Raw genomic sequence first — 27984 nt, forward strand, 5'->3', positions numbered from 1 at the left:
AAACATGGAGAGCTGCCTTATAATGAGTCAGACAGATGATCTGTATTGCTCATTTGTGTTTGACCACCAGCAGCTCTTGAGGGATTCAGCTTCTCCCTGTCTATCCCAGTGTGACCTTGAGATGCCGAGGATTGAACTCAGGACCTTTGGTATGCAAAACAGATTCTCTGCTGCTGAGTTACATCCCTTCCCTACATCCCTATATCCCTACAGCCTTGGCCAACTTTCCCAGGCACTATTCATCTTTTACGAGACAAGAACAGCTTATGCGTCTGAGCAGGAGCTGTTCCCTCTGGGATATCCCTGCTTTCATTCCACATTATTCTCCGAAGATGTTTTCTGCATCTTTTTTTTTTTTTAGACCCTGTTAAGATGCCCAGAGGCAGCATTAGGCTGTGGGCTATATCTAACCCACAGAGAATTCCCGCTCTGCTGCCATGTGGTAACTCACCTTCCTGTCAGTAGCTCTGGGCTGCAGAGGAATGAAAGCATTTCCAGAGGGGAAGCTGAGGCAAGCCAGATATGTCCCGTGTTACCTCTCTCTGCCTTAAATTGTATGAATCAGGAGCATGGTGGGGGAGGGGGGGTCGAAAGGGAAATATTGTTTGTTTCTACCTCCAGACGCAGGATTTTTAAGGAAAGGAATGTGCAGGAGGTTGTCCTTACTTAGCTAACAAATGTATTATTTGATGACGATGTGTTTTACCCCACTCATACAGTGGCATGCAGAGATCAGTGAGAAGACAACCTCTGCCTTTGGGCTCACTATCTAAGAGACACGGCACAAAAGGAAAAGCGAAGGGAGGGAGGAGGAAAAAGCAATCTCAGGCACTAACTCTTAGTAACAGAGGTTGTAGCATGAGTGAACAAATTTGGGGAGGAGCCCATAGCTGCTTGTCCTTCAGCTGAGCGGATGGAGTAGCCATGCAAAGTATTATTTGCTCCAATCTTTGCATTGGCTGCCAGTATACTACCAGCTAAGTTCAAGGTGTTACTGCTATTGTATAAATTCCTAGAACCAGGTGACTTGAAGGACCACCTTGTCCTTTATACAGTGCCACAGTCATCACCAGAAGCCCTCCTGACTCTCCCACCATCATCTCAAATTCATTCCATTTCAATGCGAACCAAGGCTTTCAGCATAGCGGCAACCAGCGCTTTTGGGGCAATGTTCCTTTTGAAATCAGACAGGCACCTGCAATCCTGATATTCCATTTCCCGCTGAAAGCATTTTGGTTTTGCTGAGCTGTTTGGGGAGAATTCCTTTGTTCTGGCAATGTGTATTTTAAAATGTCCTATAATGATTTTTATCGCACACCAACCATATACATATTATATATATATATAGTGGTGGTTTTCAATATTTTTTACAAAATAAGTAAATTAATTAAAACTGTGGAGTCCTGAAACTGTATTTGCCTAGCACCTGCTTCAAATAAAATAGGCAGGTGGGTTTTTTATTTATTAAAAAAACTATTCCCCCCCCCCCCCACGTTTTAATCAACACATTGTGGCTGGGTTTTTTGAGCTGCTTTGGAACTGCTGTTGCCGCATGATGAATTGCTTTGTGCTGTATTCTCAGTTGTATCAAAATGTGTATTGTAGCTGTTTTACTGCATTTTTAGTTAAAACAAAAATATTGCTCTCTCTCTCTCTCTCTCTCTCTATCATCCCTTCACCATCTGGTGCTGTAGCTGCTTGGGCAGCTGGGGGGGGTTGAGCAATAGGGTTAGTGACACCCCTGAGAAGTCACGCAACCTGCTCAGCTAAAACCCTGGGGCGTTGCTGCCTTGTCCGTTTGCCCCACGCCTTCGGGGCTGTGCGTGCCGAGCTCTGACTTTCCGCTTTTCCTCTTCCGCAGTGGGAAGAAGTGAGCGGCTACGACGAGAACATGAACACGATTCGAACTTACCAGGTGTGCAACGTCTTTGAATCCAGCCAGAACAACTGGCTGAGGACCAAGTTCATCCGCAGGAGGGGCGCCCACCGCATCCACGTGGAGATGAAGTTTTCGGTCCGGGACTGTAGCAGCATCCCCAACGTCCCCGGGTCCTGCAAGGAGACCTTCAACCTCTACTATTATGAGTCCGACTACGACGCCGCAACCAAGACATTCCCCGCCTGGATGGAAAACCCCTGGGTGAAAGTCGACACCATTGCAGCAGATGAGAGCTTCTCCCAGGTGGACCTGGGGGGTCGCGTGATGAAGATAAACACCGAGGTGCGCAGCTTTGGGCCCGTCTCCAAGAATGGCTTTTACCTGGCCTTCCAGGACTACGGGGGCTGCATGTCCTTGATCGCCGTCCGCGTCTTCTACCGCAAGTGCCCTCGCATTATCCAGAACGGAGCTGTTTTCCAGGAGACGCTCTCGGGGGCTGAGAGCACGTCACTGGTAGCAGCTCGGGGTACTTGCATCCCCAACGCCGAAGAAGTGGATGTACCGATCAAGTTGTACTGTAATGGGGATGGGGAGTGGCTGGTCCCCATCGGGCGCTGCATGTGCAAGGCGGGCTACGAATCGGTGGAGAACGGGACGGTCTGCAGAGGTAAGATGACCTTCCATCAAGGGTCCATGTGGCTCCTCTGTGGTGGGTGCGTGGGGCAAGGAAAGGGAGAGGGAGCGGGATTCTCTGCCTCGTCTCGTGTCAGGGAATGGTCTGAAGATGGAGAACTGGAGGGAGAAGAGTCACCCCTCTTGATCACAGCGTGTTCAGAAGCAGAGAGAGAGAGAGGAGCTGAACAGCTTAGTGGGGAGTTGTCTAGTTATGAGATAATGACAACAGAACCAGACAGGAGGGAGCAGCTAGTTGAAATGTCACTGGAGAGTGTGAGGGACCCCCACCACCACCACGGACTCAGAGGTCTGAATGTATCAGAGAGCAAAGGTGTCAGAGGGAGGGAGGAACTTCCCATTGGCACCCCAAATGCTGCGGAAGTCAGAAGGAGGATTTAGAGTAGCCAACTGCCCTCCTTGCGGAGAGCTGTGTATTTGTGCTCCCAGCATGACGCTGTAATAAAAGGACTATAAATCTATCAACTGCTCGTTAATTCGTATCAATGAAGTTACCGAAGGGAGGGGAGGACTCTCCATGCCTGACACCTCGCGATGGACGGTCAGTTTGGAATTGGCTCCCTAAAAAGCTGTTGGGTCAAAGGGAGATGGTGAGGAGGACTCACAAAAATGTAGCAAGTATATGCTGAAAATGCCAGGGTCATTTTATCACATGGGGTGGTCCTGTGAAATGGCGAAGGGCTTTTGGGAAATAATTGATATGGGAAATAATGAATTGGAAAGGACGTTTAAACTGATAAGTCCTGAAAGCCGTTTTACTTGGAATAATGGGAACAGAGGTTGCAAGAAAGATGACAAGCTTATTTATATACAGTGGTACCTTGGGTTACAAACAGTCCTGCTTACAAACGCTTCGGGTTACAAACTCCACAAACCCAGAAGTAGGTGGCCCGGGTTATGAACTTTGCCCTGGGATATGAACGCAATCCATTTCTGGGGCCATGGAAGGCCGATGTAGGGAATGCATGCCTCGGGTTAAGAATGCTTCGGGTTAAGAACGGACTTCCAGAATGAATTAAGTTTGTAACCCGAGGTACCACTGTATGTGACAACAGCTGCTAGAATTTTTGTATGCACAGAACTGGAAAGGGAAAGGATGACCAAGTAAGAAGGAATGGCTTATGAAACTGATGAACTATGGTGAAATAGCAAAATTAACTGCCAGATTAAGAGGACATAATGACAAAGTGTTTAAGGAAGAATGGAGGTCACTGATGAATTATGTATCAAATTATCACCCATATATGAAGTCGCAGGCAGGATTTGAAATATAAGCAGTGGATTATTGAAAGATTAAATGGCTGCGGGTTTAGGTAATAAAAATGTGTGCGTTATAAAGCACACTTTATTAAAAAGGAGTAAAAAACAAGCATCAGGAAAGCAGGGGTAGGAAGTCAAGGAGAAACTTTGTATGTTAAAAAAATGTATATGCTGAAAAATGCTTTGAAATGTTTTTGGAGAGTTCATAAAAATGATATAAAAAGGGGGGGGGGGATAAGGGATAAGAAGGGACTTTCCATCTCATCTTGTGGTGGTCGTCAGGTACTTGATACAGAACTTGAATCAGTGGCTAACCATGTCCTCAGAGAAGATGAAACAGTGTTGTTGCATTTATATTACACCTCTTTCTCCAAGGAGTTCAAAGTGGCCCACATGGTTCTCCCCCTTGTCATTTAATCTCCACAACAACCCTGCAAGGTAGGTTAGGCTGAGAGGCAGCTACTGGCCCAAGGTCACCTAGTGAGTTTCATGGCTGAGTGAGGATTTGAACCCTGGTCTCCCAGGTCCTAGTCCCACACTCTAACCACTGCACCACACTGGCTTCTAATAAAAGAGGAGAGTTCTAAAGTGACTCACAATGCAACCTGCACCAGGTAATATTGCCAGGTCAGGTTTTTGTTTCAGCCCCTCAATATTTTATCTGTGTTGCGTCTGTATCCCAGTTGCTGATCACAGCACAGAATGGGTTGAGGAAACATTTTTCCACCTGGCAAGACAAATATTTCATTTTCAATGCATGCACAATTCTGAATAATATGAACTGAGCATATATGAGTATTTCTATATGAGCGTTAACTTCAGTATGGCGCCACAGACTCACCTGATGTGCAGTCACATTTTGTGTTTTGGTAAGTGAACACCATGCGGATACAACAAAGTTGCTGGGTGTTCTGGAGGCTCATCTGGGTGTGGGGAGGCTCAGAAAGCACAGAGCTTGGATGGGGAGGTCCTAAGCAGTTCTTGAGCACAGGAGCTGCAGAATTGCCGCCTGCACGTTTGTTTATTTCCATTCATCGCCAAGTCTTGCGATTTGCAAGCTGGTTAAAGTCAGCATCTTGAATGGGCCTTGAATGGAAAGATTCCATCTTCAGTGCCAATAAGACCATCAATAGGATGAAGTGGGATGCTACATAGTATAAGGAAATAAATCCATAGGAACCCCAGCCCTTGGAAGGTAGCTGGAGAAGCGTTAGAGGGAAGATTTTTGGCAATCCCTAGCTTAGGTGTCTCTTGAGGAGGGATGCGGGTGGCACAGTGGTCTAAAACACAGAGCCACTTGGGCTTGCCGATCAGAACGTCGGTGGTTCGAATCTCCTCAATGGTGGCTAGCTCCTGTTGCTCTGTCTCAGCTCCTGCCAGCCTAGCAGTTTAAAAGCACACCACTGCAAGGAGATAAATAGGTACCACTGCGGCAGGAAGATAAACAGTGTTTCCGTGCACTCTGGTTTCCTTCATAGTGTTCTGTTGCACCAGAAGCGGTTTAGTCATGCTGCCCACATGACCCAGAAAGCTGTCTGTGGACAAACGCCAGTTCCCTTGGCCTGAAAGCGAGCTGAGCACGGTAACGCCATAGTTGTCTTTGACTGGACTTAACCATCCAGGGGTCCTTTACGTTACCTTTACCTTGTCTCTTGAGAAGCAGTTCTGTGTTGTTGCCACTCAGTTCATGTGTCAAACAGCCATCCCATAATTTTTGGCGCTGCCTGTCAGTCTGGATGCTGGTGGTCAAGTCCAGGGTAGGGTAGGGAACCTCCTTTTGCCCAAGGGTGGCATTCATGAGTGGGCAACCTTGCAGTGGCCATATGCAGCAGATGAGATTCTTACCTTTATACTATAGGGTGCATTCTAGACATGAAAGAATTCAGAGGTTTACACACAAACACAGAGAGAGACACAGACAATACAGGGAGACAGACGCACCTCTATGTACATATGCCAGAGTCATTAAGGACATCTTCCAGCCAGGCACTTGAGGAGGTCATAGATCAAGCCCAGCAAGAGGCATGGCCTGGACAGAGTCCCAAGGGCCAGATGGAAAGGCTTGGAGGACCACATTCAACTGGGCCTGCAGTCCCCCACCACTGACTTAAGAGGCAGGTCCCTGGACTCTGATCATGGCCAGCTCAGGTTTTGGCTGCAGCCCTCCTTCAGGGTGCTTCTCCCTGTTCAGGAATGCCCGAAAGGCCCCCAGGGAATGGCTTGGCAGGCATCAGACTTGAGCTGCCAAGCACTGGGGTGGTCTGCCTTCTGGGAGACTCGGCCAGCCTTGAAGGAAGGGGGTTTCTTCCCTCTGGGCCCCTTTGGGATGTGTGTGTGTGCTTGTAGGGGGTGGGCGGCCCACCTCTGCTCCCCGCCTTGCTGCGAACACCCATCCGCAGCAGCGCGGAGCAGCAGAGTTGCTTCACAGCCTTTTGTCGCCGCCTGCGATAACTCCCAGCTCCTTTAATTAAAGACAATTACTGCTTTCAGGCCCTCTCCCGGCTCGGCCGCCTTGTTTGCAAACACACAGCTGCGGGTGCTTTTGTGTCCCTCGCGCACACGCACACAGAAGGCTTCCTCCTCCCTCCCACCCCCACCACAGCCACACAGAGCCGCCTCTATTATCGGCATCGCAGTCCAGGCACCAATGAGAGAGTAGCGGGTGGAGACCAAAGCTTTGCAGCAGCACAAGAGAAAAAAAAGACCTAGAAGGGTTGGATGCACTGTGTGTGTGTGTGTGTGTGTGTGTGTGTGTGTGTGTGTGTTTGCAAATGCAGAATGGGGCTCCTGTACCTTTAACGGTGGTGTCGAAGGAAGAAGTTTCAGCAAGCACCAAGGGTTTTCACTTCTTCAGCTCTGCAACAGAATGAGCACTTCACATCTCTCTTCCTTCTGTGCAATGTTTAATGGGAGAGGACGTAGGAACATGGGTAGCTGCCTTATATGGAGCATTGCTCCATCAAGCTCAGTATCATCTGCCTTGACTGGCAATGGGCAATGGAATTCTGGGCTGCATCAATGGAATTGTAGTGTCCAGCTCAAGGGAAGTCATAGTCCTACTCTATTCCGCTGTGGTCAGAACACACCTGGCGTCCTTTGTCCATTTTTGGGTACCACAGTTTATGAAGGGCATTGACAAGCTGGAACGTGTGCAGAGGAGGGTGACCAAGACGATCAAGGGTCTGGAAGCCAAGCCTTCTGAGGAACGGTTGAAGGAGTTGGGTATGGTCAGCCTGGAGAAGTGAAGACTGAGAGATGAAATGATAGCAGTCTTCAAATATCCAAAGGGCTGTCACATGGCGAATGGAGCATGCTTGTTTTCTGCTGCTCCAGAGGGTAGGACCCAAACCAATGGATTCAAATTCCAAGAAAGGAGATTCTGACTAAATAGGAGGGAGAACTTTCTGACAGTCAGAGTTGTTTCACAGTGGAATGGACTCCTTCAGAAGGTGGTGGGTTCGCTTTCATTGGATAGTCCTATTCAATGCCCTTTTAAAATGTGGCTCTTTTGGAGGGGGGTTGTTATTTTTATTTTGATTGTATATATTGTGGTTTTTATGTTGATCTTTTCAGTGCACCGCCCTGAGGCCTCTGGGTATAGGGCGGTACATAAATTAGAATAAGAATAAGAATAGTCCTCTGGCAGGGATTCTTTCGATGTGATTCCAGCACTGCAGGAGATTGGACTAGATGATGCCCGTGGTTCCCTTCCAATAACAAATCTATGATTCTATTGCTGCTGAACTACATCCTCTCTCCGTGTGTGATCCATCAACCCTGAGCTATCATCCCTGGCCATTGGATTTTCTGGCTGGGGGCTGATGGGAGTCTAACAACATCTTATGGGACTTTAACAACTTTTTATGGACACTATGTTGGCTTCCTTTGATCTCTCCACTTCCCTTTGCTTGTTGACCCCAGTCTCTATTCAAGGAGCTACTGCCCATTGCCCATTCAACCCCCCACCCCCAGCTTGCATCACAGAGGAGTTAGTACATAGAAAGCTCAATATTCTCTGTAGCAGGGGTGGTCCACCACCGCTTTGAGCAGCACTGTGGTAGGAAATAAGGTCATGCTGCAAGATGGTCTTGCAGAACCCACTTGTGGAGAAGATTGCTGCATAAGGCGGAGGTCTGGGCTGTTTACCCTAAAAGACACACACACACACACACACACACACACACACACACAGCATTTTAAAAATATGTGAACCACTTTTCACTTCCAAAAGCAGGAATCTCTGCTTTGCTTTGCCCCCGTGTTCAGTCCTCTGTGACAGAGGGTGTCTTTCATGTCGACCTGCCACTTTTGCGAGGTGGAAGGAAAACCCTCAGTTACTGAGCAGCAAAAGAAAAAAGAAGCAGGCTCCGTTAAATACATTTGGAAACAATGAGAGACGACTAAATGGTTTTTTAAAACACATGCACAGCCCCCCTCCCCGACTCCTGGAAGTCTTATTTATTAGTTGTGAGTCATTCTTTGGTTTTTCTTATTGCTTCTTACAAGATTGCTGATTCTTGGTTCCCCGCAGGCCTCCCTTGCTGGCTCTTAAACTTTCCGTTCTGTTTTCAGCTGGTTTGGATGATGGGGAGAGTCGGGAACAAAATGCATCTGTAATATTATGCATAATGTTTGTCACATTATGTGTGTGGAGAGAGAGAGCATCCTCAAACCAGCTGCTTTTATGTGGACCCCAAAGCAGCCACAGGGTCTTGATCCAGAACTTGTGATTGTGTCCAATGTGACTCCCACTCTGAGTACATCCACTGAAGTTAATGGACATGGCTCACTCAGGTTCAGTGGGTCTGTACTGAACTTAGCTGGAGACAACCCATGCTCCCTGTCTCAGATGTGGGGCCCCATGCCAACTTCCTGCTTAGAAAAAAAAAATGCTTGTCTTTATTTGGTCTGGGCCCTGGATTGGGAGCACACTCCAGTTCAGGCCTCTATGGCTTCTTTTTTTATTTAAAATATTTTCTCTCTGTTTTGATAATTCCTGAATGCACCTCTTTCCTAATCAATCGATGGAGAATGCTCGCCAAGCTGGGAGGGTGCAATTTTTGGCACAGCATTGCCTGAGAGCTTTCCTTAAACTCTGTAAGTCAGGGATCACCGACGTGGCATTCTCCAGAAGTTTTGGACTACAACTTCCATCATCCCTGGCTATCGTTTGTGGAAGTAAGGGCTGCAGGAAGTCGAAATCCAAAGCAACTGGATACTACCATGCTTGCATGGTGTAATAGAAATCTGGGTGTAAATAGAAATCTCAGGAAAAGAAGGCCAATCATTGTATTTATCCACAAACTTGGTGGATGGGCAGAAGTAGATGCTTACCTTAGCTAGGCTGTGCGTGTCTGTGCTTTAAAAACTAACTAACAAATCTTGAGTTTAAATGATGCAGTGGAAATTTACTGAGCAGCAAACTGCAAGACTGCAGAACAACCCACAAGGCGGAGGGAGAAACCACGAGGTTCGCCTTGGAATAAAACCAAAGGCTTGGGGTTGAGTTTTATATTTCCTCCCTCTTAGATCAGGAGAGAATGTAGGCTGGGGTTGTAGCAGGGGGAGCTCCTGGCTTTTGCTGAAGCCGGTGCAGCACCTTCCCTTCCCTTGCAACCTTGTCTGAAATATTTACCCATTTAATGTGTGAGAAACCGGGGGCACCTGCACAATTGTGTGTGCATTTGCATGGCTATTTGGGGTTTGTCTGTTTGTAAAAGAGAGAGATTTTCTTGCCCATGTGGCTGTCTCCCACCCAAACTCAAATTGCACGCGCCCTAGAATGCTCAGGAATTGTACCAGGCACCAGTGCAGAGCCCTGGGAATAAAAGCAAGAAAGAAGTTTAGCTGTGATGTTGTAATGTGGAAACCTTTCTTTACACCAAGACGGATACAATTTGTCCATCTATTTATTGTGTTGTAGCCAGAGCTAGTCCTACTTGAAGCAGACATACTTAAATCAATGCACATGCCTAACTTGGTTCCAATGGATTCCAGGAGGACTGCTTTGACTAAATCCTAGTTGTATGCAGCTCTGTTGTCACTATTGCTTACACTTATCCATTGCTTACCGCACAAGATGTCTCAAAGCGACTTACACGATACAATATTCAAAATTCGCCAGGAAGGTGACAGAACGTTAATTGGCAAAAGTGCTCATCCTGAAATTGCATTAGCAGCAGTAGCTGTGATCCCTGCATCACAAGGGGTTGGACTAGATGAACGTTGGGGTCATAAGATTTTCTGATTCTATCATTGTCGTCTATGCTAGTATTAATTAAGATGGTTAGGAGCAGCTCTCCAAAGTCTCGGACCGTTTTTAACTCAGGGTTGCGAAATGTGCTGCTCTCTGGGAGCTATTGGACTTCAGCTCTCATCATCCCTAACCATTGGCTGTGCTGACTTGGGGGTGGTGGGAACTGGGGCCCTACAATGGACAGAGAGGCCCTGTTTTAACTGGAGCCACCAGGGAGCAAACCTGAGGCAGGTGAAGCAGGTGAACTAAGGTCCCTCAGCCCAGTGGAAGCCTAGAACCACAAGCCGCAGCTGCACATATACCCAATTTTTGCAGAAGGTGATTTAAGGCTTTGCGAATTAACCTGAGAATCATTGCTTGTTATAACCTAGATTTCAGCAGCCTCATTTTAGCAGTGTGTTATTGACTGGCTGCCAGAACAGAATGGCAGAATAGACTGCCAGGCATCTTTATTTATGATGATGAGGAGGAGGAGGAGGTGTGTCCCCCCCTTTTCTAAACTGAAACTGCTTTTCTCACCTGCTTTCTTTCTGAGAGCATCTCCATTTATGAATCTCCATAAAAGAAGGTCATAGGGTCATGGGAGGGGGGATGGATTGCCATGAATGCATGCACCCGTGCATTATTTTGTTGTGTGTGGTTATTGGCAAACTTAAGTCAGAATATTCAGAATTTCTGAAGGGGGACACGACTCAAATTGAGCAAGTAATAGTAAATAAAAGTTGCACCATTTATTTATTTTTTAAAAAAACAGCAACGCACAATAACCTTTCAAACAACTTGGGGCCAAAGGACCTTAAATTTCACCTGATTCCTTGAACACTGAAATTTCCCTTTTTTGTGCTCCCCCACTGTCCTTGAGTCTCATTTGGTCTTTACCAGAGACTGAGCCTTTAGTGCCCTGTGGAACTCCTTGCCAGTAGAGGTCTGGCAGGAGTCCTCTCTGCCTTCTGCTGGGCTTTTAACAGGTCGTGGGCCTTCCTTCATTGGAGGTCAATGCCTCCCTCGGCCAGCCGGGCCTTGCGCTCTTCTCCTGCCTCATTTTTTACAGATGCCCCTCCAACCGGCTTTCAGCAGCTCTCTGTTTTGTGTATGTGTGTCTCTGTCTGACTGCATTTCCTAAGCCCCGCTGTGAGCACTGAGCCCGTTGCCATAGAAACCACTTTAGGCAGCTGGAATCTGTGCCCCACTGGCATGGCTGGCACGATTGGCTGGTTGTGTTGGCTGCTGGCCTCCTGCCCCTTGCAGGATGCCAGGCTGTGGCAGAAAGGCATTTCACATCCCCCCCTTTCCCACACAGGAAGAAGATCTGGGATATGTTTTTTTCCCCTCCCCACCCCCACTTCTGTTCCTCTCTCCCAGTTCTCTGCATGTAGGGAAAACTTGCCAGTTCCTTCTTTAACAACTTTGCTTAAAACATCTTGGTAGGGTATCTGAAAAGGCCTTTCTCCAGCTCACATCTTGGACAGATGCTGTTAATTTGGTGGGGATGGTAGCAGCTGGATGGGTCAGGCTAAGACAGCTTCCTGCGTCTGAACCACACTGAGCTCTAATGTTTCTTCAGCAACAGCTAGCCTTGAACCGGGCCTCACTGAGGAGCAGCAGGTCCTGTCCCAGTTGCCAGCTTCGCCATCCCTGAAAGGTGCTTAAGTTAAGATGCGTGAGCATCACAGCTTCTGCGATGGAGCCCTTTATGTCAGAGGATGGCTCTGTGTCCAGTTCTGGTCAGCACAAATTAAGGAGGATATTAAGAAGCTGAAATGTGTGCAGAAGCATAGCTGTCAACGTTTCCCGTTTTTTAAGGGAAATTCCCTTATTCCGAATAGGATTCCTCGCAAGAAAAGGGAAAAGTTGACAGCTATGTGCAGAAGAGGGTGGGCAAGATTATCAAGGGTCTGTAAACCAGGCCTTATGAAGAATGGTGGAAGAAGTTCCGTATATTTAGCCTGGAGAAGGGAAGGCTGAGAAGTGATAAAGCAGCCATCTTCAAATAGCCCAGTTGCTGCCCCAAGCTTGTTTTCTGCTGCTCCAGAGAGCAGGACCCGAACCAATGGATTCAAACAGCAAGGAAGGAGCTTCCAACTAAAGCATAGGAAGAACTTCCTGACTGTAAGAGCTGTTTGACAGCGGAACAGGCTCCAAACAGGCTACAAGCTGGCTGGTGTGTGCACAGCCTTTGAAAAGATGGTGCCTTCTTGCCTATAAAATGAGGATTTTAGGGTAGACTGTATGCAAAAAATGTGCAGAATCCAGATGGGGCAGACTGGAAATAAGACTGACTCCAGGTCTTTCAGGGACAAACTAGATGCGAGAGAGTGGACCTCAGGGCCATCAAATGGCTCTGAATGCTGGAAGATTCAGGGCAAAGAAAATAAAGTATTTCTGCCTTTGACAATTGCTCAGCTGCAAATAATATTGTTTCTAAGGTGGCAGTTTGAGGGTGGGAATGCTAAGTGATGCCGTAGGTTGCTGTTATGTGTTGTTAAAGTGTCAGGCATGTTCATCCACAAGATCTCCCTTTTGGCATGACTGTATCATTTATTGATGAGTCCAACAGGCTGTGACTCTCAGAATTGAAGTGTTCAGCAACTGGTTGCCCCACTTTTTTTGGTCAAAGAATTGTCAATTTGTGGTTTCCGATATGTGTATGACACTCCAGATTTCCATTACCATCTACCTATGTGTGTGGGTTTTTTGGGAGATGGTGGTTAACCCTTTGTCCTCTGTTGTGGTCCCTATCTGGAGTTGCTCCATCACGCCTGCTATTTTGACCGGGGGAGCCCATTCCTTCCAAAGGAAACTTCTATCCCCATGCAAGTAGCAAGCATGGTGGGGGTGGACAGCAGTGTTGCTATCAAAGGGTTAAAAGAGTAGCAGAAACGCTCTAATCACTGAGCAGCTGGAGGTCATTAGGCTTCCAGGAACATGAGTCTGTATAAATAGTCCCCCTGTTTGTTTGTTCTTCCCCCTTCTCCCTTTTGGGTGTGTGTTTTGCTGAGATGTGTGGTTCGTCGCCAGGATTGTTTTTTGGTGTTTTGTAAATAAACCTTATTTTGATTTACAAACCGCATGCTCCAGGACTCCTTTTTGGGAAGATGCTGCCTCTCCTGCCCTTCTTAGCTGCTGCGCGAAATCCTCTGCCGTGGTGAGACTTTTAAAGAAGGAAGTGCACTGGGCATTTACATTAAACTAATTAAAGTTTAATGGGACAAGCAGATCTAGACTGGGATCATAGTGGAGGGGGGCACTGGACCCCAGACCAAATATCCTTTGCTTCTTATTTATTTTTCAAAAAACTTTGTGTGCCCTCCTCCTAACCTGCCTCGCAGGACCGTTGCGAGGACAAAAACAGAAGGGACAGAACCGCGTAGGGTGCCTTGAGCTCCTCAACATTGAAGCAGGATATGAATGCAGTGAAACAGATGTATAAATAATAGTAGCTGTGTAATTGGCAACAGCTGCCCTGACAGCTGCTGGTGGACACCCATCCCGCGCTAAGCCTGAGCATCTTCCAGGAGGTGTCTCTGGGAAATATATCTTTCCCTCTGTGTGTGTTTTTATCAGGGTGCCTGTGGTTAGGTAGTGAGCTTTAAATGAGCAAGAGTGGCCTCTGAAAGGGACTTCTTAGCTTGCTGGAAATGGCTCCTTCGAGCTGTGATAAGCAGTGGATATTTCAAATGGCACAGCTGGTCATCTGTCCCTTCTCTGCACACTGAGAGTGATGGGGGAATTTGGGTTTATCGGGGAAAGACTGTAGCTCAGTGGAAGAGAATCTGCTTTGCATGCAGAAGGGCTCAGCAAATGGCTCATGTCCAAAATATCTGAAAGACTGCCTCCTTTCCTACAGACCCTCTCAAGGGTTGAGATTAACAGAGAGGGCCCTCTTGGTAGTCCCTTCACCCCCAGAGGCTCTGGGTAGTGGCAGCCCAGGAGAGGGTGATCTTGTGCAAAGATAATGCCTTTTCAGCTCTCCCGTCATTCCATCCCACCTCAGTTGTTTCTTTTTTTTTAAGAATAATTTTTTATTAACCGACCAATCACATCAAATCAAACCAAATTACATAAATTCCAAATTACACAGCCGAATTTTAAATTTTTGTTGGGGGTACCCATATTTCAAGTTCTGAAGGGGATCCAATCAACTTCTTGCTTCTTACTGCTGTTTTAATGTCCACAAATCTAACCTTATGATGTTCACAGTACTATCCAGTCCTTTCTTCTTGTTTTTCCACATCTCTTGTTGTTATTTTCATATATTTTTCCTTCCTCTTTGTGACCTCTGATAGTATCCACAAGCTGGTTAGAACAGTTTGTAATCCTGCGTGGATATTATTTTTTTTATCCAGTAGCCATATCCAGACGTTTTCCATATAACATCACTTCCATACATCAAAACAGTCTTAGCGTCATTAATCTTCACCAATCTGCCTCCTTTCTCAAAACCTCTAAGGAGATTCACCAGGAATGCAGTCTGAAAACAAGTCCGTTCTGTCCTCCCGGCTATAAATCCTTTGGCAAGATGGCGACTCCGAATTAATTGCTGTGCCATTCCAAAAGCTCTTATTGCTTCTCGATCTCCATAAAGCATGCTTTTGGTTAAAGTTTATCTCCACACAGACCTTAATCATCCTGCTTGGGTCAGTTCAACCGACGATTCTAATGAGGAGGGGTTCTTGTAAATCACATAGAAGGAAAGTAAAAAAGGTCCCCCCCATTCAGTCCCGTTGTCAACATACCCAGCCTTTGGTGTATCTTCATCGTAAAATATTCCTGTTTCTCCAACCCGTCGTCTTCTTTCGCAGAGGTCACTTAAATCAGTGTTTCCCAACCTTGGGTCTCCAGCTGTTTTTGGACTACAACTCCCACCATCCCTAGCTAGCAAGACCAGTGGTCAGGGATGATGGGAATTGTAGTCCAAAAACAGCTGGAGACCCAAGGTTGGGTAACACTGACTTAAATTGGAAGACTTCACTCCCCTTCTTCACTTGAAATATGTGCATTTGCTTCTTTTGTAATTAATTATTCCAAATTGTTGCAGCTAGTGCGCGATCAGAGACAGTGTCCAGGAGAGCTGAGGTCCACACGGGGGCATTCTGCCTATGGCCCTCACCCCCTTCTTTCGAATTAGGGGGTGATTTATGGGCACAGCAGGCCAAGGCAGTGTTCCCCATTCCCTTGGGACAACAAGGGAGGCTGCCTACCCCGTGTGGGTCGGAGAGATGGTATTAATTACCCCGTGTGGGTCGGAGAGATGGTATTGTCGGCCATCTTCCAATGCGCCCCCTAGTGGCCCCCCCACCTCAGTTGTTTCTTAGTGGCGTGGCACATGCACAGACAAAGCACTTAGCAAAATCAGAATCCATTTTTACATACATCTATATCCAGAGAAAGACCCTCAGTTGGAGAAGAATTTAATATTTTTATCACCCAACCACAGGTGATGCTTCCTAATATCCCAGACATCTTGGAACTGCCACACATTATCAGGACATTAAACATAACACTCTGTACTCATCAATTAAATTATGGGACTTTTCCTGTCTCCGGTACAGTGAGACACCTGGACAACACGTGCCATTTTTCCAGCGAAGGAGGACTCCAGATCGGATGTTTTGCTTGCTTGTTGTCAGAGGGGAGGAAGCTGGGCGAGACGGCTTGTGTTGCAATATTGGCACTTAGCAATATCCTCGCAAATGCTTAATCAGTAACTTAAAAAGATGCTTTAATCAGCAAAAATCACTGAGGGACCAACAAATTATAAGAGAAACTGCACAATTATGGTAAACATTGGACCAGAGCCAGGACACTGCCAGTTCAGAAGACACATTAAATATGCAAGATTCTTAGCTGTGTCCATTACTGAACTCAGCGTCCCAAAGATGGATAATTTTAAAGAAGAAACCAGCATTGTTTTATTAATGGTGTTAGAAACTTGCTATCCAATAAAATGTATTTTTATCAACTCATCACATGCATCCCTATTGCATCCCCAAGTTTCCTTTTCCCATCAGCATAAAGTATCTTCCAGCTGCCATTCATAGCTCCATCCCACTCAACAAAGAGAAACTGCCAGAGACCCTTTTTCACTTAAAGGGCCGCATTATGTCATGAACATGTTTCTCAGGGCCGCATGTGAGGGTTGTGTGTCACCTGAGGCAAAAGCGGGCGAGACCAGAGGGCAGTATGGGTGGAGTAATGGAGGAGACTCTCACAGTGGATTGCATTTGAGCCACGCTACTCATGGCGACATAACATCTTGATCCAGGCAAGTGAGAGCCATTAGCATGGATAAAGGACACGTTCCAGCCAGCCAGAAAACACTTGAGAGCATTCTGGAGCAGCAGCAGTGAGGGGTGCAGCCTGAAGAGAGGGATGTGTGGGAAAAGTCCCAAGAATGAGGGCCAGTGCCAGAAGCAGGTCAACAATAAATCACACGGCGTCAGTGAAGTGAACTCTTTATTCAAGGAAGCAAGGTTGCCTCAGGAGGCCAGGCCTAATGAGCACAGCAACGCATCCTGGTGGATCTTGCCCCTATGAGGCAGTAGTGGGGACTGAAGGTCCCCGCCTTCCCACAGTTCTCTCAGTCCTCTCCTCACCCAGGTCCTTCCCAAGCAGTCTGAGTCATTGCCACTGTGCCTGACTTTGCTCCACCCTCTTCATACCTCTTCTGGTTCTGGGAGACCAGGGGGAGGGGAGCTTGTCACAGCAGGAGAGGAAGATGCTCTGGCTCCTTCACCAGCCTGACTCATTTCTTCCTCTTGGCACCCCCTCCTCTCCAGCCTCTGCTTCTGGATGGCTCTTTTCCACAGACTCCTCCTGCTCACTAAACCCCGTTGCCTCCTCAGCTTCCAACACCTCCACCTCCTAGTCTGTTCCTTCTCCCTCGGATCACTCATTGCCATCGCATCACCAGTCCCCTGGATCTGGACCTTTGTCCCCTGGGAGTTCCCCAACTGGTTCCTCCCTGCCCCCCTGCATCCAGCCAGTCCGTGATAGAGAACTTTACAAATACTCTGGTATGTTATTACAGTGGTACCTAGGGTTAAGTACTTAAATCGTTCTGGAGGTCCGTTCTTAACCTGAAACTGTTCTTAACCTGAAGCACCACTCTAGCTAATGGGGCCTCCTACTGCTGCCACGCCGCCAGAGCACGATTTCTGTTCTCATCCTGAAACAAAGTTATTAACTTGAGGTACTATTTCTGGGTTAGCTGAGTCTGTAGCCTGAAGCATCTGTAACCTGAAGCGTCTGTAACCCAAGGTACCACTGTACTGCATTTGGGAAACTGATGAATTGAGGCTGCAACCCTAACTCCACTTCCCTGGGAGTAAGATCCATTGGATTTTAATAGGACTTGCTTCTGAGTAGATATGTTTGCTGATAAAACTCCCACTGGCTGTTCACCAAAATCGAATGGAGGTGTGGCATCTGAGCTCTGTATTAGTATGATGGAAGGGAGTATCGAGAAAGCAGCAAGAAACAGCTCCAGACCTCTCTGGCTTTAACTCTCAATGTCCTGGGCCCACACAGACCTTGTCCCTAGAACAGCTTTTGCTCGGCTACAGGGCCGATTTGATGCATGTGGTGGTGGGGAGAACCACAGACCTTTCCCCATCTGTTCCCTTGGCACTCCCGATGGGGCAAGGTGAGAGGCCAAGAGAAAGCTGTGCGGTTGCCATAGCGATGGAGACTTAACCCCACAGGGGAGAGAGCAAGGCACCTGATCTCAGCAGAGGGCTTGACACACGCAGGCACCCTTCCCCTTGTCCTGCGTGACCCACTTCCCCAGTTTGGGCAGAAGCATCTTGCGGAGGCCAATGCGCTTTCATTAACAGGATTAGCACCTTCAGTGTGTTGGGAAAGGTGGGGGCGGGAGGGGAGGAAGAGCCATATATATATATATGGCAATATATATATTGCCATGCAATTTCTGTATGCATTCTGTATGCTATTTAATTTATGCATACTTTACCCCAGCATATGTATTTCTGTACACATCACTTGGCTGGAGAATTGCAATGCAAAATTGGGAGAAATGAATATTTCCAAGAGTTGCTATCTGGAGGCGGTTGGAGGATGGATGGCGGCTAATGGATTGAGGTTGAATCCTGACAAAACAGAAATATTGTTTCTGGGGGCAGAGGCGGGCAGGTGTGGCAAACTCCCTGGTTCTGAATGGGGTAGCTGTGCCCCTGAAGGACCAGGTGTGGGAGTCATTTTGGACTCACAGCTGCCCATGGAGTCTCAGATTAATTCTGTGTCCAGGGCAGCTGTCTACCAGCTCCATCTGGTATGCCAGCTGAGGCCTTACCTGCCTGTGCACTGTATCGCCTGAGTGGTACATGCACTGGTTATCTCCCACTTGGACTACTGCAATGCACTCTATGTGGGGCTATCTTTGAAGGTGACCCAGAAACTACAACTACTCTAGAATGTGGCAGCTAGACTGGTGATTGGGAGGTGCCGCTGGGACCATATAACACCAGTTCTGAAAGACCCAGTATGTTTCTGAGCACAATTCAAAGTGTTGGTATGGACCTTTAAAGCCCAGTATACCTGAAGAAGTGTCTCCACGCCCATCGTTTAGCCTGGACACTGAGGTCCAGCTCTGAGGGCCTTCTGGCAGTTCCTTCACTGTGAGAAGTTACACTACAGGGAACCAGGCCAAAGGCCTTTTTGGTAGTAGCGCCCGCCCTGTGGAATACCCTCCCATCAGATGTTAAGGAAATGTGTAATTATATAACATTTAAGAAACATCTAAAGGCATCCCTGTATAGGGAATCTTTTTAATGTTTGATCTTTTACTGTATTTTTATATATGCTGGAAGCTGTCCAGAGTGGCTGGGGCAACCAGTCAGATGGTCAGGGTGCAAATAAATGATGATGATGTCTCAGGGCTCATCTACAGTTACTTTTGCTCCACACTTCTAGGCATAGGTCAGGTCCATGTCTGACAGGTGTCCATCCCCCCCTTCTCCTTCCTCCACACAAATCCTGAATCAGAGCAAACAGCAATTCATGGAAACCCCGAATCTCCTTTTGCTCCAATTCTACACTAAAGAGTGGGTTTTCCTGGAGAAAGCTGGTGGGGAGGGGGGAAAGCTCAGACACAGACCAGGAAAGTGTGGTGCAAAAGTTAAATTTGAATGATGTGTTAGTTGTCATACTGTGTTGGAAAGTGCGAATTAGCTTTGCCCATAAATGTGAGTGGAACCAAATATCTCCCACACCAGTGCTGTGTTGCTCTGCGGAAAACGTCCGATGGGCTTCTGTGACCTGCATTTGTATGCAAGGCATGAGTGGATTTTTATGCAAGGTTCCTCAATTGCCCTTTCTTCTGAGCTAAAAGCCCCTGTAGGAATTCCCACTTCACCCTCTCACCCGGGACGGTTTTTCTTACAGAAAGCGACTAAATATTCCCTTATAGTACAGGGAGCTGACATTAACGAGCAGCTAATTAACAGCACTGATCTTGACAATTCCAGTGTCAGAACCCCTAATTAGTCTCACATTCTGCTTTAATCAACTGTCCCTGTCACGGTTTTAATTTAATTTCGGGATCAGGGGCTGAAGCGCAACAACTGGAATGTTGTTGCAGAAGAAGGAAGTGGGGAGGCAGGCTTAACCCCCCTACCCCCCGCTAATGCTTCCATTCTACCACATTTATTTATTTAAAAATGTATACCCCACTTTTTCTTTGTAAAATCAGCTCAAAGCAGCTTCCAAGCACTTTAATAAGGCACAGTAAAGACATCCTGATTTTCTCAAATCAGTGTTGTCTAATGGCCATGGAGCCCCAGGGCCACATTGCCTTAGAGAGCAACATTCCAGTGGCTACATGCTGGGCATGGGTGGGAGTCAGAGGCAAAAAAGTGGGCAGGGCAAGGGATGTGCCTTTACCTGCATACAGTCGGTCTTGCAAAAGTCAAAGGCATCTGCACGAAACCCCAATACATGGACCTCCCCAGGCATCATCCAGGCAAGCCAGCCAGGCAAGCAACAAGCACTCAAGGAAAGCAGGGATTTGAATCCTGGTCTCCCAGGTCCAAGTCCAATGCTCTAGCCTCTATGCATTGGATTGCTATTTAAAATACAGCTATTATTTCTAGGCTTATAGCTTGTACATGGGCCAATTTTACGCAGATCCCTGTCCTCTTTTGCCCCCTATTTTGATGATGCATTTCCTTGGTTTTGGCAATGCGTCATTGACCACTCTATAAGTCCTCTTCCCCACAAGCTGCTTCCTCAAACCAGGGTTCCAGATGTGTACATTCTGTCCTGGGACACTCAGTTAATGAAGTTCAGTTTGGGGAAGGACCACATACCCTGATGAAAATAGGGGTGTCAATAATAAAACAGTGGTACTTTGGGTTAAGTATTTAATTCGTTCCGGAGTTCCGTACTTAACCTGAAACTGTTCTTCACCTGAAGCACCACTTTAGCTAATGGGGCCTCCCGCTGCCGCCGCACCACCAGAGCACGATTTCTGTTCTCATCCTGAAGCAAAGTTCTTAACCTGAAGCACTATTTCTAGGTTAGCGGAGTCTGTAACCTGAAGTGTATGTAACCCGAGGTACCACTGTAATAATAATAATAATAATAATAATAATAATAATAATAATAATAATAATACTCCCATCTGACTGGGTTGCCCCAGCCAGTCTGGGCAGCTTCCAACATATATAAAAAAGGTAAAGGACCACTGACAGTTAAGTCCAGTTGCAAATGACTCTGGGGTTGTGGTGCTCATCTTGATTTACTGGCCGAGGGAGCCGGCGAGGGAGCTCTGCTTCTGGCGAAACCAGAGAAGCACACAGAAACATCGTTTACCTTCCTGCTGGAGTGGTACCTATTTATCTACTTGCACTTTGATGTGCTTTCGAACTGCTAGGTTGGCAGGAGCAGGGACCAAGCAACGGAAGCTCACCCCATCACAGGGATTCAAACCGCCGACCTTCCGATCAGCAAGCCCTAGGCTCAGTGGTTTAGACCACACACACACAAAAAAAATAAACTTCCCTATACAGGACTTCCTTCAGATGGCTTGGGATTGGATGACACCCTACTCTTGGAGAAAATAGGGACATCCTAGGAAAAGCAGAACATTCCAGGATCAAATCAGAAACTGGGATGGCTTCTGTAAATCCAGGACTGTCCCTGGAAAATAGGGACACTTGGAGAGTCTGGGATCATAGCTCAGTGGTAGAGCATCTGCTTTGAGTGCAGAAGGTCCCAGAAGGTTCTTATGTTCCTTTCCCCTTCCCTTTAAAGCAAGTTGTTTGTGCCATAGAGATAAGCCATGTGGATCGCTTTGAGGTGAGTCAGTCCTGAAGGGCTCATGGAACAGTTTGATCTAGTGCACTTATCCCTGAAAGCAGCAGAGTGGCTCAGAGCAAAAGCCAGGTAGGCTCCAAAGTTAGTGATCACGGGAATATAGGGTTGTATCCAGCTAAATTATACTTGGGGGTCGTCTACTGAGATAGCTCGGTTGGTAGAGCATGAGACTCTTAATCCCAGGGTCATGGGTTCGAGCCCCACATGAGGCAAAATATTCCTGCATTGCAGGGGGTTAGACTAGATGACCCTCGTGGTCCCCTCCAACAGTACACTTCTATGATTCTATGACTGTTGGACCACTCTAGGAATTGTGGATCTTGGAGAGGAGTAGGGGCCTCCTAACAACACGCAACACTAGTCATGAACTACAACTTCCAGAAATCGTCGGGGGAAGCCCATACCCTCCAACATTTCTCCGATGAAAATAGGGACATCCCATTCCATAATGATAATTTTACTATTTATACCCCACACATCTTACAGAGTTGCCCCAGCCACGCTGGGCAGCTTCCAACATATATAAAACACATAATAGAACATTAAACATTATATAATTTCCCCCAATTCTGTATACAGCAGGAATGTCCAGCAGGTAAATCTACTGGTAAATCCCCAGGATGTTTTGGTAGACCACAGTTGATTGCTGGGTCCATTTCCTTAGTGTTGGTAAAAGAGAATCCAGCCCCGCCCTCCATTGTTGTACAACCTGCAGAATGGAAGATGGAGTTAACTCAGTGAGGCTGTATGTTTCCCCAGAGATCTGTTGGCGAGTGGCTGTCCCCCTTGCTTCCCCAAAATGGCCAACAGCTTAGCCTTGAACTCCCCAAAAATGGGGGTAGATCACTGCCAGTACAGTGCTACCTCGAGTTACATACACTTCAGGTTACAGACGCTTCAGGTTACAGACTCCGCTAACCCAGAAATAGTACCTCGGGTTAAGAACTTTGCTTCAGGATGAGAACAGAAATCACATAGCAGTGGTGCGGCGGCAGTGGGAGGCCCCATTAGCTAAAGTGGTGCTTCAGGTTAAGAACAGTTTCAGGTTAAGAACGGACCTCTGGAACGAATTAAGTTCTTAACCCGAGGTACCACTGTATTTAATTCTGTGAGTAGATCACAGTCTCTTGGGAGTTGGCCACCCCTGGTATACAGAATTGCCATCAGACTGCTTGGGGGTCTCATAACTTCATATCCTCAAGCATTTCCCCAATGAAAATAGGGACATCCTAAGGAAAAGTGGGACATTCTGGGATCAAATCAGAAACTGGGATTCTCTAAATCAGGGACATCCCTGGAAAATATGGACAACTGGAGGGTCTGGAAGACCATGACTGTTTAAAGTGGCATCTGTGCACTTCACATGTGTGGTTTGAATGTGGCCTGAGCTGGCACCTACTGTTGACCTCCCCTGCCTTCTGCCCCACCAGCGGGCACCAGCCCCCAATGCAAAAAGAGAAAGCAAAGGGGGCAAAACAAGAAGAGGTGCCAGGAAGAAGATGGTTAAATTAGGGCGGTTGGAGAAAAATTATTTTTGATTCCTGACACCATGTTGCTCCATTGCAGACTCTCTTTCTCTCCATCTTCATCCTCTTAACTCGGCCTTGTCTCAGGGGCAGACTCCTAGCAAGGGCCCTTTCCTCTGTGAAATTACTCATTTTTCCTTTTAGATCCAAACCGCTCTTGGTCTCCGGGGGTGGCATGCTGTCAGGTTTACAATCCTTTTAAAGGCCGTGCTTCTCTCTTTTAGAAAGCCCCCCGAGATAAGATTATCTTTGTTTTAACACTAGTTAAATCAAGAAGGGTTTATGATATAGTCTGGCGAGTGCGGGGAGGAGATCCAGCTTTTCATCAGCTCCACTTTGATGTCTCCCACTCCCTTCTCTGACTTTGGTCTCTGCTTAATAGTGGCCAGGAAATAGATGCAAGCTTTTAAGGAACAGTTCATACAAAGCCCAACGAACTCACAAGACGTGGGGATTCCTTCTGGAGAGCAGCTGGCCAGGAATTATCCCCTGTCTCCGGAATCGGGCCAGGAAGAAGGGCAAAAGCTCCACTTATAAAGACTTTTAAGAGAAGGGAATGGGGCCTCCTAGATTTTGCACCGTGGTGGAGAACCATCTCCCCAATTGAGACACAATACATAAGTACTGCAGGGAAGAAATTTAATTGAGTTTGCATTGAAAGGCGAGCCTGCCTAAGTTGTGCTTTCCAGAGCAAGATGCAAACTGAAACACACTGCTGTGCGCTTCTCCGAGTTTTTCGGAGCAGCTCTCTCGCCAAGTAATATGTAGAGAGGGGAAAAAACACGCCCGCTCTAGGGGGAAGGTGTTCGTCAAAACACATGCATTTCCAGCATTGCACGGGGTTGGCCTAGATGACCCTTAGAATCCTTTCCGACTCGACACTTTGATTCCATGATGAGTGAAAATAACATACAGAAATGTGTTATATTAGGGGAAATATAAGCATTAGAGGAAATACGCTTTGCCAAAATGTGTCTATTGGAAAAGTTGCATAAAAAAATGTGTCTGGAGGAATTCACACTAAAATGCCGAGGGGTTTTCACAGGAAAACTTACAGAGTTTTTGTGTTGTTGTTTTTTTTAAAAAAATGATACAGAAACATGGTGGGTTGAATTTAAGATTGGGAAAAAGAGAGAAACGGCGAGAAACGGAAATTATTTTAAGCTAGAATGGGGGGAAATGTGTCATTTATTTGAAAAACCATTGTTAACAATTAAACCCATTAGCAGGATTAATCTAAAATTCAAGGTTATTGATTGAGGAAAAGTAAAGAAGTAAATAGAAAATGGAGTTAGATAGGAGATGCTTCTCAACAGAAGGAACCACGAAAGGGAGGAGGGGAGTTGAAGGGAATATTTTATTTGTTGCTTGTATGGTGTAAGACTGATAAACTGAAAATAAAATTTACATGCACACATACATAACGAAGTTGATTGATTTACCCGTAGATATACAGTGGTACCTCGGGTTACAAACACTTCAGGTTACATACGCTTCAGGTTACAGACTCCGCTAACCCAGAAATAGTACCTCAGGTTAAGAACTTTGCTTCAGGATGAGAACAGAAATCGTGCTCCGGTGGCACAGCAGCAGCAGGAGGCCCCATTAGCTAAAGTGGTGCTTCAGGTTAAGAACAGTTTCAGGTTAAGAACAGACCTCCGGAACGAATTAAGTACTTAACCCGAGGTACCATTGTATTCTAAAGAGCAGAGTAGCTCCTCTTGGGGGATGAAAAGGAACCTGACCAACCTCTCAGGCGGCTTTGGGAAAGAATCTCTTGCCTTGCACTCTTCTCCTTGAAACCCTGACTTCTCAGACCTGGAACATATAATGATGAGGAGCTTCTTCTCTCTCCTGCCCCTTCCCACACTGCGCCTGTTCCAGGCTCCATTGGATAAAAATGGAAGATTTGGAGCCACAGCGCAGCTGCACATATGTGGGGAGCGCACAGCGAAGCATGAGCCACATGGCAGGGACCCAACTGCAGCCCATGTGGTCCACGGAGGCAGCGTGATGCTCTGCTTCTGGAATTCATAACCGCAAATGTGGAAAGCTCTTCAGAAATGATGGGCCCGACTTGAAAGCTATTGCTTAAAATCTGGGTATATGGAAGAAAGGTTTCTCACTGCTGTTTTCTGGCTCATGAGGCAGACCTTGACCTCAGGGCTTCATCGAGCTTCAAGTTTCTCTTCTCCATGCAAATGGGGGGGGGAGCACTAGAAGGATCATTCAGTTTATAATGTAAGGGTGAGCTCTGCTATCAATAGGTCAACTCACCATAAGAGGGTGGTGGAGGAGGTGTTGCTTAGCAACCACATGGAGCGGCATGATGTTTGCTGAGATAGCATGTGCCCTGATTGGCTGTGTAGTTCTGAGGGAGTTTCCCCATTGTTTGTTTGGTTGAATGTCTCCCTGCTATGTACAAGGACTGACATAAGAAAGACAAAACCTCTCCGTTCCGTTCTCCTCAAATTTAACGCTGCTTTGGTTCAGTTCTGGTTCACTTTTCCTTGTTAAAGTGTGATCAGGATTTAATTTCTTTCTGGACTCCATCTGTATTATTTAAGTGACTTTACTAACAGTTGCAACAACAACCATGACATTATATGTGTCCAGAATTTTTTTTATTAAAAAAAAACAGTCATGCATATATCTTACATAATTTGCTCTTCTTCCAAAATTCTGCTTTCAAAGGATACTACAAATCATGTGTGTGTGTGTGAGCCAAAGGTTTGCAATAGAGTGTGTGTGTGGTTGAGCCAAAGGTTTGCAATAGAGAACATGATCTATAGTAATGGCTGAGAATCCATGAAAGTGATTCTCAGTAAGTTGCTTCTATGCCAGACATTAATTTTTGGATTTGTCTGGAAATTAATCACTGGACATTTAGAAAAATGCAGGCCACCATCCCATAAGCATGTATAGGCACACTGTTTTGCAGGTGCTGGTTTATATGTATAGATGCAAATTTAGGTCTGAGCATATTGTGGGTGGGTAGGATATCCTTGGTGCTGCATTTTGAAGCATGTCCAGCAACATTATAAGTAAAGTTGTTTTTTAAAAAATGAAGAAGTGCAGTTGGGGGATGCAGCAGGAAATCTGGAAACAACACCCGATTTTTCTGTTTGATTTGTGTTTTGATTTAATGCCAGGGTGGGGAAGCTTGGGCATGGAAGCCAAAGGAGGCCCTGCAAACCTTTCCACCTGGACCTTAAGACTCTCCTCAGGCCATGCAGCCTCCTAAGCCATGCACCTTTGAACTCATGCCTTTTCCCTGTCCTGGGTGCCAGACAGAGAGAGGGGTAGGAATGTCTGTAGAAACAAGCCTACTGTACAAAGGTAAAAAAAAATACCTCATCTGCCTACTTCTGCCCCTGCCCATCACTGCCATGTGGCCCTCAGAAGGCTGTCCAGATGTTGAATGCAATACTTAGGATGGAAAAGGTTTGCCACCTCTGATTCAGCATATGGGCTTGCTGTCGGCAATAATAATCATGAGAGCTAGGAGATTCATTTCTCATTTGAACAGGCATCTGGGATTCTTAGGTTTCTAACCAAATGCTAAAGAGAGGCCAGGAGTTGCTTCTTCCTCGCTCCCCACCCCTGCTGGCACAGACCTTCATCACCATCAAACTTTATTACGGTCACAGACCAGCATAAGATAAAAACATGTGAATGAAATAAAGCACGTGAGACTTAAAGGGGAAAGAGATAAAAGCTAATAGTTAAAAGTGATTATAACTCGCATCAATTTAAAACAGAAACAAAAGACAAGCAGCTAAAAGCAGCTATAAGGGAGGGAGCGTGAAGCAGCACAGGTCCTGCTGTCAAACCATCCTTTGACAGATGTCCATCATGGCAGCATAAAATCTAGCAGCTGAATATGTGACATTTGAGTTTTCATCTTGGAGTAGTAGGGAGATAGAGAGTTTTAATGTACATCCTGGGAATTTGTATAGTACAGTGGTACCTCGGGTTAAGTACTTAATTCGTTCCGGAGGTCCGTTCTTAACCTGAAACTGTTCTTAACCTGAAGCACCACTTTAGCTAATGGGGCCTCCTGCTGCCGCCACACGATTTCTGTTCTTATCCTGAAGCAAAGTTCTTAACCTGAGGTACTATTTCTGGGTTAGCGGAGTCTGTAACCTGAAGCGTATGTAACCCGAGGTACTACTGTATAGGCAGGATGAAACTAGCTCCTATGTCTGTATAGAATTGACAGTGAAAAAATGCATGTTCTGTTGTTTCCAGTTGCCCAGAGCCATATGGGCTTTTCCATAGCCTCCAACATTTCTCTGAGGAAAACCGGGACATCCTATTCCATAATTATACGAAGAACTTTGCTATTTGTGCCCCACCCATCTGACTGGTTTGCCACTCTGGGTGGCTTCCAACATATATACAACGTAATAAAACATTAAACATTTTTAAAAAAACTTCCCTATACAGAGCTGCGTTCAGATGGCTTGGGAGTCAGATAACTAGATCCCTCCAACATTTCTGCATTGAAAATAGGGACATCCTAAGGAAAAGCGGGATGTTCTGGGATCAAATCAGAAATTGGGTCAGCTTCTGTAAATCAGGGACGTCTCTGGAAAATAGGGACACTTGGAAGGTCTGCATTTCCTCTCCTTGTATGGTGTCTTCCTAAAACGGCCTTCCTGGACAGCTGAAGGAAAAGCCCTTAGTTTGATAGTTCCATAGTTTGACTAAGCACTGCACAAAGGAATCCTTCCTTTCATCTGTCCTGAACCTCCCAACATTCAGCTTCACTGGATGTTAATAAGTTCTAGTGTTATCAGAGGGGGAGAAAAGCTTTTCTCTGTCCACTCTTCCCATGCCGTGCATGACAGGACACTAGCTGCCAGTTTCTTCAGTTTGACACTGTGGCTGCGCTGGCAGGACCAGGAGAGAGGGAGTTCCAAAACTATTTGGCTGAAGAGCAGGCCAGATCAGTTTCATTCCTGCCCCAGCACCCCGGTCAGTTGGCAACCTAGATCCACAAGGCAGCACTTGAAATAGAAGCTGCCCTGAGA

At 46.5% G+C, this 27984-nt stretch overlaps 1 protein-coding gene across 11 annotated transcripts in view; it reads left to right on the forward strand.

Moving 5' to 3' along the window:
* The window catches only part of EPHB2 (EPH receptor B2), a 112504-nt gene that overhangs the window by 37390 nt on the left and 47130 nt on the right, over positions 1-27984 (forward strand). For all 11 annotated transcript variants that reach the window (XM_081923507.1, XM_081923511.1, XM_081923513.1 and 8 more), the window contains exon 3: positions 1862-2546. In XM_081923507.1, coding sequence (XP_081779633.1) covers positions 1862-2546 — 685 coding nt within the window. The remainder of the gene's footprint in view (positions 1-1861; positions 2547-27984) is intronic.

The sequence above is a fragment of the Podarcis melisellensis genome, assembly GCF_964234715.1.
Source record: "Podarcis melisellensis genome assembly, chromosome: 8".
Classification (NCBI taxonomy): Eukaryota; Metazoa; Chordata; class Lepidosauria; order Squamata; family Lacertidae; genus Podarcis; species Podarcis melisellensis.